The sequence below is a fragment of the Papio anubis genome, chromosome X (assembly GCF_008728515.1).
Source record: "Papio anubis isolate 15944 chromosome X, Panubis1.0, whole genome shotgun sequence".
Taxonomy (NCBI): domain Eukaryota; kingdom Metazoa; phylum Chordata; class Mammalia; order Primates; family Cercopithecidae; genus Papio; species Papio anubis.
The window spans coordinates 60,750,130-60,768,191 of record NC_044996.1 but is presented as its reverse complement, the minus strand read 5'-3'; the positions used below and the strand labels follow the sequence as shown (position 1 = coordinate 60,768,191).

General features: G+C 32.4%; 1 protein-coding gene across 3 annotated transcripts in view; it reads left to right on the top strand.

The window, feature by feature from the left end:
• Positions 1 to 18,062, top strand: part of PCDH11X (protocadherin 11 X-linked) — a 790,467-nt gene that overhangs the window by 48,777 nt on the left and 723,628 nt on the right. For all 3 annotated transcript variants that reach the window (XM_021933048.2, XM_021933047.2, XM_021933049.2), the window contains one exon: positions 1,711 to 2,294. In XM_021933048.2, coding sequence (XP_021788740.2) covers positions 1,755 to 2,294 — 540 coding nt within the window. In that variant the 5' untranslated portion in view covers positions 1,711 to 1,754. The remainder of the gene's footprint in view (positions 1 to 1,710; positions 2,295 to 18,062) is intronic.

Below are 18,062 nucleotides of genomic sequence, written 5' to 3'. Positions count from 1 at the left end.
CCCGAGTAGCTGGGACTACAGGCGCCCTCCACCTCGCCCGGCTAGTTTTTTGTATTTTTTGGTAGAGACGGGGTTTCACCGTGTTAGCCAGGATGGTCTCGATCTCCTGACCTCGTGATCCGCCCGTCTCGGCCTCCCAAAGTGCTGGGATTACAGGCTTGAGCCACCGCGCCCGGCCCAAATACCAATAAATATTGAGAAATTCCTTAATTGGATACATATATGCATTAATACATTTCTGGAATGGAATTTTAAGTAACCATCTGACCACTGAGTTTTCAAAACTGCTAAATACCTTAATAGTTGGATTAACTTTCATTTAGTTATAAAAGTATAACATCTGATAGGCTTTAGCTCAGTGTGATACAAATTTAATTCTGTTTACATATCATTTACAAATACCATCCAGAAGAAGCACATTAGAATGTTTAATTATACTAGAGATTAAAAGATATTTAATATATAAACTTGAGAATATATTAAATAAAATAGAGAATAAGAATTGAGAATTACGAAAGGAAACTGAAGAAAAAATTTGCAGATTTTAAGAAAATCAAAATTCCTCTTTGAATTTTGTCAGAAGAGTTGAAGAACTGAAATAATTTTAAAGCTTTCAGTGAGTGAAAAATGATAGGGAGAAGTAGCAAGAGAGATTGATTTTTGACTCACTTTCAACTCGGTACTGTTTTTAAATGCCTTTCTTATTTTCAAGCCCTACTCAAGCTCTTCCTTGAAGTTGTGTAATTCCTGTTAGTCTGTAGATGTGAAAACCCATTTTTATATGAACTACCTTCTGCGTTCTATAAACAAAGATTCTCAGGGTTGGGATGTCTTCTAGTCTAACTCTCCCATTGAATGTTTGGACGTCATCTACCATATCTATATATCTAAAGCAAATATAGTAGATCTAATCTGGTGGTGCAGTACCTCCAAAGATATGGAATACACTCCTGAAATATCCTGAAATGTTTTTTTTTTTTTTTCAGAATCCTTTAATAAGCAGTTATGTCAATCTGAAAGTCGCTTACCTGTACTTTATATTAATAGCTATTCTTGTTTTTCTTATCCAAAGAAAAAACCTCTAATCCCCTTTGCACATGATAGTTGTTACAATGTTTAGGCATTTGTCACATCAACACCTCTCCTCTCCCAAACTTCTCTACTTCAAATCAAACTTTCTTAGTCTCTCCTTTATAATAATTATTTGTCTCCTTTTATCCAGATCAATTTTTTTTTTTCACTTTGATGCCCAGAGCTGAAGAAATGGACTATTGTATAAATTATTCATTGCCAAGAGAATAATTGCATTTTAAACCCATATTATAACAAAGAATAAAGATTATATTTTGTGATTTGTAACAAATACCCGTTATTTTCCCTTAACTGTTGAATTAAATATTTTAATTATTTGTATTCTCTAACTATCTTGGTATATTAAAGTATTATCTTTTATATATTTATCAATGGTGGACACTTTTATAGGTATTCTGTGTCATTTTTTATACTTTAGTTATCTTATTTCATTTATCTTTATTCTTACTGTACAAATTCATAATATTTGATTCAAAACAAATTTATCACTAACAGAGTCTCAATTATGCTAACATCTCATTTAGTGATTTTAATTTAAAACAACTATTGTTAACATGCATGTTTAGGGTTGACTTCTTAATAATTTATTCTCCCTCTTCTCTCTCTCCTCTTGGTCAGTGCTGTGCGGGTTAACACAACGAACTATAAGAAGTCGGCCTGTTATGGACTTGTTGTCCGGGACGTACATATTCGCGGTCCTCCTAGCATGCGTGGTGTTCCACTCTGGCGCCCAGGAGAAGAACTACACCATCCGAGAAGAAATGCCAGAAAACGTCCTGATAGGCGACTTGTTGAAAGACCTTGACTTGTCGCTGGTTCCAAACAAGTCCTTGACATCTGCTATGCAGTTCAAGCTAGTGTACAAGACCGGAGATGTGCCACTGATTCGAATTGAAGAGGATACTGGTGAGATCTTCACTACTGGCGCTCGCATTGATCGTGAGAAATTATGTGTTGGTATCCCAACGGATGAGCAATGCTTTTATGAAGTGGAGGTTGCCATTTTGCCGGATGAAATATTTAGACTGGTTAAGATACGTTTTCTGATAGAAGATATAAATGATAATGCACCATTGTTCCCAACAACGGTTATCAACATATCAATACCAGAGAACTCGGCTATAAACTCTAAATATACTCTCCCAGCGGCCATTGATCCTGACGTAGGAATAAACGGAGTTCAAAACTACGAGCTAATTAAGGTGCGTTTTAAAATCGCTTTGTTAAAGATGTCTCATTTTTTAAAGAGTAAAAATATTAATGTATTTCAAATTTTGAGTAAGCCATCACCCCAATTTTTCAAAATTTATGTAATTTAAAGCATAGTGGAGAAAATTCATCAATGCAGTTTTTTCAATTACATGAGAATTATGAATTTTCATGGTATGTATATTCATTTTCAAACAGTTGTGTTTCCATTAATCTATGAAGGGATCAGACAAGGAGGTCAGCCCTGCTACTTACAAATCAGTAGTTTGCCCAGCTTCATTCTTTTAATCTGTCCAGTCATGCTTCTGCCAAAAACTTGACATAAGCAAATCATTAAGAATGAATCCAGAAATCTGACTGTCAATTTTTCCTAGTGATTACTTTAGATACAAAAATTTTATCTTGCCATTCGATATGGTGCCAAATAAGTCTACTTGACAAGTGACTAGAACAATTTAATTTATTACTAGCATTTCTGAACATATATAGATAAATATTTTTCATGAGGATTTCAAGGCAAAGCAAGGTCTTTAGCATATCCTGAATCATCAAATTGAGATTAAATTTTAGTCAATGTTCTGTTAATGTTAAATATTTTCATTATTTTAACTATTACTTGAAAACAAAGTGTTCAATTGTTGTAAAGGGTAAGTAAGCCTTTTAACAAAAAAGATTCAATCAGTTGATTTGAATAACCTATCCTGGCTTGATTTAGGTCTTAGGATGGAGAAGGTAGAGAGAAGAATAGATTGAATATTTGGTATCCTTCAAAATATGTGCAGAGGGGCCAGATTTATCAAGTTAATGATCAATTCTTTTTACTTACTTATATGGTATAAAAAGTAATAGATAACTCAGATTGGGGTATGTGAAATAGTACAATGCACTTGAATGATCTTGGAAAATATATGTTAATGAAATAACAAATGTACATGTTTCACATAGATATGTTCAGGGGATTTTCATACTTTTATAAATATTCTGCCAAACTATGGTCTACATAATAACTAGTGTTAAAAATATGCCCTAAAACATATAAATAATACATTCTGATATATATCATCTGAAGGTTTTGACCTAGAGGATATATAATGTGGGAACATTGCTCAACTGATGCTGATCTATTGTAAAGATATATTTGTTAGTAAATTCATTCAGAAATGGGAGGCTACAGACCTCTTGAGCAAATTTCAGTGAAATGCAAATATGTTTGAGTATATGAAGTGAAAAGCAGAAAGAGAAGGATTTGGAAAGAAGGGAACCCTTCTATGCTATTGGTGGGAATGTAAATTAGTACAACCACTATGGAGAACAGTTTGGAGGTTCCTGAAAAAAACTAAAAATCAGATGATTTTTAAATGAGCACTTTGGGGTGAAGTTCCCACAATGACATCTCCTAATCTGATGAAATGGAAAAATATTGAGGAGTCAGACAGATATGGATCACAGTTTTGTGCTTACCTCTTACCAGACATGCTACTTTCAGCTTAATCTTTTTGACCTTTAATTTCTTCAGTCATAATATGGGGATGATAATTATCACAGGGGCAGAATTGGGAAAAATAAGCACTTAGTATGGAGTAGATATACCTGCATAGAAGATTTTTGAAGCTGCTTTAAAACACTCAACTACTTATAGAAATGTGAGGTTTATCACTTGAAATAATAAATTGAGTAGCGGAGTGGATAGTCTCTCTCTAAAGCAACATTCCACAACAGAATTTTCTGCAAGGGCGGTAGTTTTATAATCTGTGATACAACACAGTAGCCACTAGTCACACATGGCTATAGTCCTTGAAAGTACTTAGTAGCTATTGCTACTGAGGAACTAAATGCTTAATTAATTCCATTTTATTTTAATAGCCACATGTGGTTAGTGGTTATCATATTGCACAGCACAGCCTAAACAAATAAAAAGTTTATTTGGACAATAAAAATTAATAGGTAAAATCAAAATGAGACCTTACCAAGTTTAAATTGGATATTAGCAATAGGGTCTCTTCAACTGACCATATTGACAAATGTGTTGTTTTAAAATGTAGTGGTTTATTCAAGGAATAATTTTGTCATGTCTCCCTTAGGGAAGCTTAACGAACTTCCAAGAAATTTCTGATTTGACTTGAAAGCTGCTTAACTAATTCAGATAAAACAAATAAGCCTGCTGGCATAATTTTAGCTTTGTTAAAATGTACTTTCATTTGACATTCTTTGAAAGATTGTCAGCAAATGACAAAAAGTCTCACTACAGGTTCTTAGATGAGTCTTAGAACTGCTCTAAAATCTCTTTCTGTTTTAGAACGTGTGATAAGCCTAAAGTAACTATATGATGTGCCTAAAGTACTGGGGCATTTGTATGGCCCCGTGGACAAATACTGTTTTGACTGCTTGTTAAAACTAATGAGAGTGGAACACAAAGCATAGCTCCAGGCATGCAGAGGGCCATGACATGGGTGACTTTTACTGAATGCACTTTGACTTGCAAAAAGGCCCTGTCTTGAAAGTGGCATATATGCTATGGGAAAGGAGAGTTAAAGAAAAAGAGAGAAAAGAAGCATGTTTTGATTTATCCATAAACTTTCGTAAATTTTACAATGTGAAATAAGTAGGCCAACCATAATAATTTCTTTTAAAAGACCCTTTGTCCTGCGGAATAGGATGAGAATTTAATTAATATTAATTTGCTCTACTTTTGTTGAATAGACAAGAATAGCAAAATCACAGTTTATCCTAACTAGGCTAATATAAAATGTATTTGAATAGTTCAAATAGCAAAGGGAGAGAAGGGAGAAATATAGAGAAAAATTCTAGGAAAAAAGGTCAATTTAAATCTTTAAATAGATCAATTTATACAGGAAGGGGTCCTACTATTGACTATTTGATATTAATTAACTGAAATTAAAGACATTGGCAGAAAATATTTATTAAATGTTTAAAATGTATGTAGTATGAAATTTCATAAGATTTAGAATATTTATTTCTAAAACTAATATATACATATATTAATTTAGCTTACCTTTTTATGAGTTTCAGTATACCTTGGCACAAACAGGGAAAGTATTATTTCACATTTTAAATATTTGGAAAATGAGTTTCAGGGTGATATGTATTATGCTTATCATCATGTGACTGGTAAATGATAGAGGTAGGAACCAGAATGCAGTTCCTGACTCCTAATCAACACACAGATTGTAGATGGATAGATGACCTTCAGAGCAGGATCACTGCAGATTCATGATACAAAAGGAGAAGAATGAAAGAAAGAAAAAGGGCTGGGTGCAGTGGCTCATACCTGTAATCCCAGCACTTTGGGAGGCTGAGGCGGGTGGAGGTCAGGAGTTTGAGACCAGCCCGGCCAATATAGTGAAACCCTGTCTCTACTAAAAAAATACAAAACAAAACAAAACAAAACAAAATTAGCTGAACGTGGTGGCGGGAGGCTGAGGGAGGAGAATCGCTTGAATTCAGGAGGCAGAGGTTGCAGTGAGCCGAGATTGCCCCATTGCAATCCAGCATGGGCAACAGTGAGAGAATCTGTCTCAAAAAATAAATAAAATTTAAAAAGGAAAAAGTGGAGGAATGAAGTAATTACCAAGTAATTCTGCTTGTTTAAAAAATAAGTAAAAATAAAACTTATATATGTGACTTTGATGAGATTTTCAACTTTTTAATGGATCATGTTACTCTCTAAAGAAAAAAAATCATCTATAAGAGTTCTTGATGTTATTAATAGTTGCCACTTAAAAAAGAATCCAGATTTGAAACCTTCTCTTTTCTCTCTTTCAAGTAAAGTCATACTGCAATGCTAATTCCCTATATACATATAGCTATTTACATACTCACACACATCATACTACACATTGCAGTATTTGAAAGAACTGTTGGTCAGGAGTAGGAAATCACAGGATCTCTTTAACTTTCACTTTTTAATTCAGATGGCTTGTTATTTATAAAGCTTTTAAAATATTGTAAGTATTTTTTGACAGGAAAGCCAACATTTTCACAAATAGAAACATCCCTCAAGCACCCAGTCTGACTCAGAATATGTATATAAACCACAGGGACTTCCTTCTTTTCTCATGGTAGGAATTCAGTGGAAATTAGTTTATATAATGATGTTACAGTTATTTTTATTTTCTACTTCAAATTTCCATCTTCCCTGGTGTATATCAACAGTCACATTTCTATACTAGCCCAGTGACAGTGTGCTGATTGATTTCCTTAAGGAAGGCATGACAGTGTTTCAAAGGATGACAGTTTGTATTGACAGAACATGATGATCAACTTTTTCTCAGATTAGTGATCCTACTCAAAGCCTTCCCTTGTTTCTACCCATCCCATAAGGCATCCTCATCTTTTCCATGAATCTCAAAAGATCATTTAATCTGGGGTAGTCTTTTAATATAGCCAAGATGTTTGGGCCCTTGGTTCCATTTTAAGAAAACATCTTCCCCATTGATCAAGAGTTGGACTGGATTTATGAAACTAAAATTAGAGTCAGTTTTTTTTGAGATCTGGGGTTAGAAAATCTAAATTGTGAAAAATCGCATCTACCACAAGATTTAGAAATCTTGATTTAAATTGCCGAGAACAAGGCATCAAATAATATGTTGTGAAGACAAAGAGCAAGCAAACTTTGTTGTTCTGAAGACATTAACATTTTTAACGTTACGTAACCATAACTCAAAGTGATGTGTAACATCAGAAGTGAGTAAAGATTCATGAATGTCAGTGCAGAGAGAATATACTATAACAATGAGTGTAACAATTTTAGAAAACTTAGTTTATTTGCCTCTAAGAGACTCAGAAGAGTTTGATTATAATGATTTCCTCATTTTTTCAAATATAAAATGAAGTTTCACTTAAAATTTCTCCATTTCAGCTTAAAGATTACTTGATTTTATACTCTCTGAATTCTGTAATTTGCGTATTAATATTTTTGATCTAGTGTTAAAAAGCAAAAGTGATGACAATCAAATGCTAATGACTATGAGATTTCTGAAAGCTGGGGTTATTATCAAAGTACACTTCCAGTGGGGAAAAAATGACAACATAAAACTCATTGTCTTCACAAATGAATCTTTATTAATGCTGTCAGGTCTTAAATAAATGAGAGTGTGACACTAATAGGATTAAGTAACTTTTGACTTCATTACTATTATCAGAGTCTTGGTTAGTATTCAACGTCCACTAATGCCTTTTGTTAAATACATCTGTTATTAATAATCCCACAGTATGGATGGACATTTATGGAACATAAGTTGTACGTTGTAAATAGTTCAATTCTAGAATTTATAAATTGAGGCTCTGAAGAACAAATGTGTTTCCAAATCTGAATGATTTACTTACATCATGCCTCTTAATATTACCAACTAACTATAAGAAGCACCACTAAATTTTATGTTATTAGGTACAGATTTATTGATCTGTTATTTCATTGTCTACTGTATCTAAATAAAAATAAATTTGAACTTAATATTATTCCTGCCAAAGGAAATGACTTAAATCCTAAAATAAAAACATATTTATACAAGACAAAATTAATTGGTATAGAATTCTGTAATGAAAACATGAGGTTGTATTATACAGATCAAATTGGCTTTAATAATTTTGATCAATGCTAATAATCTAAGATAATAAATATCCCAATGTGGGTAGTTTTCTTGGCATAAATTATTCTTGCTGTCGACACTGATTTATATTGATTATATAACAACACTGCTGTGGAGACACTTACTGAACCGAAGTATGATCTTTCCATCTTAGATCACAAAAATTGATGGATTGGTAAGATTTCTGTATCAGAGGTGATGACACCTTGTATGAGAAGTGATGATAAAAGCAATAAGGTCATTCTGCAGAAAACTTTCTGAGTTTGTTTGAGTTTTATCTGTAAAATAATGTATCTATCTTCATGATTTTACCAGAGTATGAGTTTGGACCAGTTTTTGATGGAATTTTTCTTTAGCAAAGACTATAAAGTACAGATGAAAACTAATTCTCACTTAAAAATCAAATACTCAAGAAATTAATATTCTCCCTTTGTATTTATCAGTCTACAGTCATCTTCACAAAACTAATCAAGAATGAATAATTAAATAATCTAGTAGCATAATAGACCAAATAAATTGCTTTGACCACAAATTAAATTTTAGTAGATTGTTGTTCAAGTGTCTTTCAGTTTCCCAGTGCAGGTAGATGTTACTGGGGGAAGGAAAATATTGAGTTTAATTTAATTAAATAACACAGAACTTAATTTTCTTAATTATTTTTGAAATGTCCTTTATTCATTGGTCTTTTGCTCTCACAAATTATATCTTCACCAATCTATTCTACCAATAGGTAATAAAGTGTTTTATCCATAAAATGTTAAATATCTATTACTAGAGCACTAAGGGCATCAAAATAGAATACAGGTGGACACACACGTTTTAGCAATTAAAACTATAAAAATATCGTGAGTCATCTATTTTTTATTTCCTTTGAAATAGAAGAGGTAATTCTAGGTGAACAATCATAAGAAACCTATTGCTTATTCTTTATACATTGGGAGAATATTTAGTGATAGCATGTTTTAATTGCTGCATGCACATATCTCTATGCTTGCTGGTAAACTGAGGAAAGTAGTATAACGTCATATATAGGAAACATATTTTAAAAGACCTATTTTGCCGCCGGGCACAGTGGCTCACACCTGTAATCCCAGCACTTTGAGAGGCCGAGGAAGGTGGATCACAAGATCAGCAGTTCAAAACCAGCGTGGCCAAGATAGTGAAACCCCATCTCTACTGAAAATACAAAAATTAGCTGGGCGCAGTGGCAGGCGCCTGTAATCACAGCTACTTGGGAGGCTGAGGCAGGAGAATTGCTTGAAACCGGGCAGGAGAGTTTGCAGTGAGCCAAGATCGTGCCACTGCACTCCAGCCTGGGTGACAGAGTGAGACTCCATCTCAAAAAAATAATTAATTAATTAATTAATTAAAAAATAAAAATAAAAAAGACCTATTTTGCAAAGTAAGTGTGAATTTTGTTTCATTAAACAAAACAAAGGATTTTAAAAGTTGAGTATCATAAAATGAAGTTTTGGATTATCTAACCTAATTTACATTTGTCTTTGCAATCTCATTTAATCCGGAATTTTATTTTACATAGGGTATTATCATGAATACTTCTCATCCTTTTACTTATTTTATGTATAGAAGTTCATCATTTTAAGCTTCTTCAGTACAATGAAGTGAAATTCCAAAGAATGAAAAGCTGTTCTATTAAATTTTGTCTAGATGTAACAATAACTGACTGCTAACTAATATCTTAGTCTAATTCCAGTAATCTAAATTTAACACATATTTAATGAGTGCCCAATGTACAAAGTCTTGAGGGATAAAAAATGGGTTTGGAAAACAGTCAGTGTCCCCAAGGAGATTAATAACAGGCATTATCGGGATTATATTTTTGCTCTAATGATAGTAAAGAGGAAAGCATATTTATTTTACATATACATATGTTTGTATATCTATATCTATACATTATATAGATACCTTTTTTCTTTTTCTTTTTTTATTTATTTATTTTTTTATTTTGAGACAGAGCCTTGCTCTGTCACTCAGGCTGGAGTGCAGTGGAACAATCTCAGCTTACTGCAACCTCCACCTCCTGGGTTAAGTTGATTCTCCTGCCTCAGCCTCCTGAGTAGCTGGGACTATAGATGTCCGCCACCATGCTTGGCTAATTTTTGTTGTTGTTGTGTTTTTAGTAGAGACAGGGTTTTACCATTTTGGCCAGGGTGGTCTCAAACTCCTGATCTCCAGTGATCCTCCCGCCTCTGCCTCCTGAAATGTTGGGGTTACAGGCATGAGCCATCGCACCTGGCCATATTTATTATGTTAAAAGAATATTTTATCTTAAATTGATCATGCTGCCATTAAGAAAATTGAATTATTTAAAGGTTTATTGTCTCAGAAAAGTTAAAATTTTAAATCTATTTTTAGTAGATTTTCACCAAGCACTCTCATTAACTTATGATATTTTATTTTGTTGCTAGGTCTGCAATTACGGCAGTAATACTTTTTGCCAACATTTATCTGCACAATTATTTTGAGACTAGAAATAAAACCTTTTGATGACAATGGTAATTCTTGTGCTAGTTGTGGTAATTACCTAAGTCTTTCTATTATCTTAATTCTCAAACTTGTTATCTATGCCTCCAATTCCTCTCTTATATAATAGAGAAAATTAAAATTATCCTTATGTAGCATGCAGGGATATTATAAAAGCTAATGATATAAGTATAATCTATAAAGTTTGCTGAGTACCCTGAAGAAAACTGTTCCATAAACAATAGTTATGGGTTTTACTCTGTAGATCGAGGTTAATTATAGTCTTTCACAATTTTTCTAAGAGTTGATGCTTTATACTCCTTAAAAAGCCTATTTTACGACTTAAACTTAGTTTTCCATACATATTTTATGTATGTATACAGAGAAAAATATGACAACATTAATCTATTTCTTGATCAATGCCACTGGCTCCACATTTTTTTCTGGACCTAGTTCAGTTTTTGTTTTGTTTTGTTTTGTTTTAAGTCTTCCATTTACCCTCTTCGGCTTATCTCTTGAATCGAATGTCTCCTCTTCATTTGTCTTTGTCTCCTCCTGGCCCTCCATATGACAGTGATACTGCTAATATGAGTACTTTCTCGTATAGTGCCTCTACCGTCTGGAATTGCTTTATTTACATCTTATTCATATGTCCTTATTTTTTTAAAAAAGATTCCTCTTGTCTTTTCTTTTTTCAAACTGAGAACTTATTTTCCTATCCCTTTTCTAAGACAATCACAACTTTTTTTTCCAGTAGATTTTGTAGAACAGGTATGTAATAACATACTTGAACGTTTTTATTTTTAATTATTCTAATAGATTTTAAAATATCATTTTTCAAGCAGATGATTTGCTATAACAAGCTTTTCCTGGATACTAGTATGTTTTTCTGGCTTATAAGAGAGCCAGGATATCCTCTGAGGACAAGAGTTTGTTTAGAAGAATTCATTTAAAATAGTTTGACCAGGGAAATATAGCAGAATAAATAGCCTGCATCCTAAGGACAGTGGAACAAGGAGAGCTTTGCTGTCAGTAATGAAAATAATGAAGTAGATGGTTAACAGAAGAACAAAGTGGTGTTGTAGATAATCATATACTGCCTCTACGGTCTGAATGCATGGATTCTAGAGAAACAATTTAATGGATTATAAATAAATTAAGAAGTTTAAGACTTTATAGATTACTTGTAGTCGAACAGAGTGTTTTAAGTCACTGAATGATTATATGGATGAATTTTAGATTGCATGCAGATATCAAAAAGCAAAAGAATATGATCGTGCTTAGTTACAAACTAATGAATATTCAATTAACTCTCATTAAACTACCTTCAATAAATAAGTAAATATAAAATGAAGGCTGCTTACATTGTTTGAATATACAATATAATAAGATTCTGATGCTGGTTATTTCATTTTCTTTAGTGGTTTCATACTGCTTTTGCTTGGAGGATGTAAGTATTTAACAGATTCTGTATGTTTCAGGAGGCATTTAAATTTTTTAATTTTGCTGTGAGGAAAGGTTCATAAGGGATCAGTCACAGATACCTTTATTACCCCCATCAAACACATCATTTTCCTAGATTCCAAACCCTATATAGAAATCTCCATGTTGAAAAAGTAACAATGACCATGCTATCAATGTTTAATCTTTTGGAAACCATAGTAATGGTATAGGAATGCACCTTTTTAACTAGAAGTACTCATGGGCCTAGAAAAATGAAAATGAACTCACTGGGGAATGGATATATGGCCCTAAATTGGAAAATCATTGGCTGGCTTCTCGCCTGTTTATTCATCTGTAGCTTTTAGGATTCTAAACATTTTTCTATAATCTATTTTCCCTATAGTTTGAGGTTAATTATACTCTGTTTATCTATATGTTTAAGAACAAATACCTAACTGCTAAAATGAAAGCATTTTCATATAGCTAGAGGTCTCACACAAAAAAACTAGTTTACATGTAAGGTAACCAGTTTAATAAAACTGATAATCTCTTTAGCTCTTAGAAATTGGATTTTAATTATTTATCTAATAGACAAGACTTCTTAAGCTATATTTTTCTACTCAAATATAATTATACTAGTGGAAATTTAAGTACTTTAAAATTTTTCTCCAACTGTTTTGTGGATGTTTTGTAAATTGTAATCTTATTGTAACTATGTCTGGTGTTCTACAATCTACACTATAAAGATGTGAGGCAAAAAAATTATTTCTTTCTGAAATAATGTTTTACATTACTGTTTTACACCACAAAATAGTGACTGGTCTTATTTAGGTATTGATTAATGTAAAAAATGGCATTTTACCAAATAACCTCCTGTTATTACCAGGCAACTACGGAATTTAGTGAAGCAATTATTTTTGTTTCTTTTTTTCATCATAAGGAATAGGTTCTTAATTAGATTAGATACAGCTATAAGTAAACGTAAACTATGTTTTTATGTAACCTCAAGAGTTATTTTAAAGTGTCTCCATGTGCCTTCCTACACAGCTCATTGACAGTTGTTTAATCTGTTGCTGCTGTTAAGCTTCCTTAAATTTGTGATTATTTCAAAGAGTTAGTGATAGTTTACTAACCCATATTTGTGGTGCATTGCCACAAAGAATTATTGACACTTCTTTTTACTGACAGTGGCTTTTCTATTTTGTGTTTACAGTGTGATGTTGAGAGTTTTGTTATTTCCTCACAAATAACTGACTGCATAACTCTATGCTTTTGTACATGGTTAGCAATTGCTATTTCATGAATAATTGTATTTGCTTTTCTAGTTGCAGTTATCAGTAGTTGCTTCTTAAAAAGATAACTGTTTATTTTAATGACTGCTTAGGCAATATTTATTATTAAGTATTACTTTCTCAAATGATTTTTCACAGAGGCAGTGGACAAATGGTTTGACCTGTACAGATCAGATTCACTTTGTAGCTTAAATAATGAATTATCTTTGTGTCCCGTGTGTGTGTGTGTGTGTGTGTGTGTGTGTGTATGTGCGTATTGTAGAGATAGGGTCTCGCAGTGCTGCCCAGGCTGGAGTGTAGAGGCTTTTCACTGGCATAATCATGGCATGCTACAGCCTTGAACTCATGGGCTCAATCAATTCCCCTGCCTTGGCCTCCCGAGAAGCTGAGACTACAGGTTAGCATCACCAGGCCCAATGTTTTTTGTATGTTTTTTTACCTCGATTTTATCCTCATATGAATTTTTGTTATCTATTTGCCTTGTATAATATTAAGAATGACTATATCATTTATCCTGCAATTTAAGACAATTTTGACATTAAATTAAACAGGGACAACCAGAATATAGAGTCACAATATTTAAAACCCCAAATTTCTACAATAATTCCTTCTTTTCCATTTCACATCCTTCTTCTCAAGGTCTGATCTACCTTGAGCCAGAGAGCTGCCATCTTCTGCACAGCATCAATGAGATCAACTATTACTTGCACAAACTTGAACTTCATTCTGTTTTAATTTAGCAGAGCGACTCTCAGGCTGACTTGGTTGTATTGGCAAAACACTAGCTTCTGAAGAATTGTTTAACAGCAGAAATGCTGTCATCAAACTTACATAGGGTGAATTTTTTTCTGAGCTGGCATTGTTCATCTAATGTAGTGTTTTCTAAAGCTAAATTTTACACACACAAAAAAAAAAACAGGCATGGAAAACAGGCATAATTGCATTTAGAATTCTGTTACTTTTGGACATAAGACTTCTATTTCCTTTGACATTATTCAAATAGATGAAGACTATGTCGTTTGCTTCTATGCACTGATCCACAAAATGTAGGAGGGATTAAATGCCTTGCCAAGTTACTAAACAAGTAAAATTTTCAGAAGCTCAATGTGTGACCGAGTTTCTCCTTTTCTACACATACTTCCCTAAATAACCATTTGTCTACAGGCCATTTGAGTATAGCCTGAAGAGAGGACGAGATACAGAACCACTTGAGCAGCTTTCCAAAATGAGGTTTTAGATTGTAGAGCCAAAGCTTTGAGTGGTTTTTGTAAGAGAGGAATCTTACAAAAGATTCCTTATGACTTTATCTCCATGGACATATTCTTCATAAATATTTACAACAGCTTATAGTGTCTTCTATTATACTGGCTTGAAGATCATTGATACCATTGATGCAGGATCAAGTGTTGTCTTTCTTTGTTCATCTACGTTACAAAACATGGTGTCACCAATAATCTAATTGTTTTTGTTATACTTTCCTATTTTACTGGTTTGAAGATCATCGATATCATCAATTTGTGATCAAATTTGTATTTTGCTGTTTGTCTCCATTCATCAACATTACAAAATGTGCTGTCACCCATAACAGTTTAATTATTTCTGAATCATATGTTTCGGATTTCTTCATTCATTTCCCTAAATTTTTCATTCAGTGTTTTGAATATTATATATTTCATATGCAGCATGTATCATTTGATGGTGACTTAAATGCCTGTATCCTATTATAACAGAACTAATCACTTTTTTAAAGATAAGTATGAGTTTGGTCCACAAAAAAATTTCTACGTGCATTGGCTCATTGAACCTGATATGATGAAGACTTCCACTTTACAATTCAACTATACATATCAGGATTACTGATTTCTTTATATGACATTACTTATGAAAAGAAGTGATTTTATGAATTACTAAAAACATTCCAAGTGTGTTTATTTTGAAACTTGCCTTTAATTCATAGAGATAGCTTGAATATTTTAGCATAGTCCCTAATAAAAATAATTGAATTAAATTTAAGTATCTAGTCAATAGGGTTAATAGCAATTGCTATAAACCTAAATAATTATGGTGATAATAAAAATCAAGTTAAATATGAGATGTGGTATTGAGTTCAGTTAGCTTACTAATCCACATTCAATTTTAGAGTACTGATGTTGAAAATGCAAATTACTTATTATTAGATTCCTTAACTTTACTATTTATTTATTTTTTAGTTTTTTTAAACTTTTACTTTAGGTTCAGGGGTACACAGGCAGGTTTGTTTTATAGGTAAACTCCTGTCTTGGAGATTTGTTGTACAGATTAATTCGTCACCTAGGTACTAACACAAGTAAGTATGTGATATTTATTGTTTTCTGCTCCTCTCTCTGTTCTCACCCTCCACCCTAAAGTAGGCCAAATATCTGTTGTTCCCTTCTTTGTGTCCATGACTTATCTTTATATTAATTATTTTTCCTTCACTACATGGTAGTTTGCCAAATCAGAAACTTGATTTTGATAATAGAAAAATGTCTATTTCAGAAGTTAAAAATCAGTATTTACCAAATGTTTAACAGTCTACTATCATTGATAGGGTTCACTATATTTCAATGTATATATCCCAGTGTTGTGAAATTTTTGAGATATTGTGATTTTATTAGTGTTTGATAATAAAAACATAACTTTGAAGTCTATCACCTGAGCATTGCTTTAATATCCAGGATTCTTTGTACATGCTATTATGTTCCTGAAAGTAATTTAGCATAATATGTATAGCTAATTTATTTGAAAGCATAGCCAATTCTTCATTATTCAGAAGTTAATAATCAAATTTCATGAATCACATTCCTTCCCACTACATCCCACTCATTTCATTTTCCTTCAAAATACTTTAAAAATACTTCCTAGAAATTATCTACTTTAGCAAATGCATTTCAAGATTCTCAGAAAATATTTTTTAATAGTCCAGAATTATTCATAGGATTAGATAAGCTCAAATCTCCATTAGATGTTCTTTTCTGTTTATTTGCTGGACCCTACATTTATAATTCCAGTTATGCTGATTTCAGAGTAAAATTTCTATTGGGGTACAATTTAGCCTTTTTCTTCTAGGATTGCAATTTTAATTGTGTTGGCCTAGGGCTTCTCAACCTTGGCATTATTGACATTTGAAGCTAGATAATTCTTCCTTGTGGAGTGGTGTGAGAGCTGTCTTGTGCATTACAGGAAGTTTAGCAGCATCTCTGGCCTCTACCAAATAGATCTTAATGGCACTCTCTTGCCCAATTGTGACAAGCAAATATGTCTCCAGAGTTTGACAAATGTTTTCTCGGGTTGAGGTGGGAGCCCCAGGAATTTCAATGATAGAAAACCATTGCTTTAGCCCATCCTTACACATATTCATAAGAGAGGATTTTGTATTTTATAGAAAGATTGTATTAACTCCAAAAAGGAGTCAGACTTGAAAAGCTTCAAAAACCTTCAAATGATGAGCATTTTCAGATAAAATATTTCAGAAATGTTGAAACAATAAATGCTATTTGAACAACTCCTACTTTAGTGGTCATAGGTGAAATAGTGTTAGCACATATATCAAGTCCTTTGATAAAAAGATATTTTATGACATAATAGTGCCTTTTAACAAATTCGTAATATGTTATAATTTATCGTAAATGTAGAAGTTACTTTCTTATCTGTGCAACTGAAGGGGGGAACACAGTGCTAAATGATAAAACAGAGTAGCCTGAGGTGGTTTTCTTCTAATTTCGGGTCAGATTTACATTTCACTAATTGCACAAAAGTTTTTCAATATTAATTTTGTTTTATATATATGGGAAACATATTTGTTATTAGCACTAGCAAAATCTTATGTAATGAACCCACTTCATAAATATAATATTTATGTTAATCAAATATGAATGTTTTGCCAACCTAATTTCAAATCTTAGCATAAAAAATTGGAATGAGAAAATTGATACATTTGAGTATACTGGTATATGTATTATAAATGATTCAACCTCAGCTAGTAAAGGAAGTTTTATTATTTTCAATAGTAAAATCATTATTTTTCTAATTTGATTTCATAGTTATGTAAGAATTATTAGCAATGTTAAAATAATAAACTTTGAGAAAAACTATTTTCTGATTGTTAATGGATAAGAAAAGATAAAAAATGACATCTGGAATTAGGCAAAGAAAAAACTAATTGAAGATTCATTATATGAGTGAGACACAAAAGTTGATAGTGGTGTATGATAGAACTACTTACAAGCATTTTTTAAGCTAATATTTTTAGTTATAGATTTATTTATGAAAAATTGTTCTTAGCTCTTGAATTTTATAGTATTTTTAAATTTGTTAATGTATTTTCTTTTTTCTTTTTTCTTTTTAATTTTTGTTAGTACATAGTAGGTGTATATATTCATGGGGTACATGAAATACATGGATACAGACATGCAATTGTCATAATCACATCGTGGTAAATGGGGCATCCATTCCCTCAAGCATTTATCCTTTGTGTTACAAACAATCCAATTATATTTTTAGTTATTTTAAAATATATGATTTAATTATTATTGACTGTAGTCACCCTGTTGTGTTAGCAAACACTAGGTCTTATTCATTCTTTCTTTTTTGGTACCCATTAAGCATCCCCACCTCCCCTGCCTACCAACAACCCTTCCAGTCCTCTGGTAACCACCTTCTACTCTCTGTCTTCATGAGTTCAATTGTTGAAATTTTTAGCTCCCACAAATATGTGAGAACATGTGAAGTTTCTCTTTCTGTGCCTGGCTTATTGCAATTAACATAATGATCCATCCATCCATCCACATTGTTGCAAATTACAGGATCTCATTCTCTTTTCTGAATAGTACTCCATTTTGTATATGTACAAGATTTTCTTTACCCATTCATCTGTTGATGAACACTTCAGTTGCTCCAAATCTTGGCTACTGTG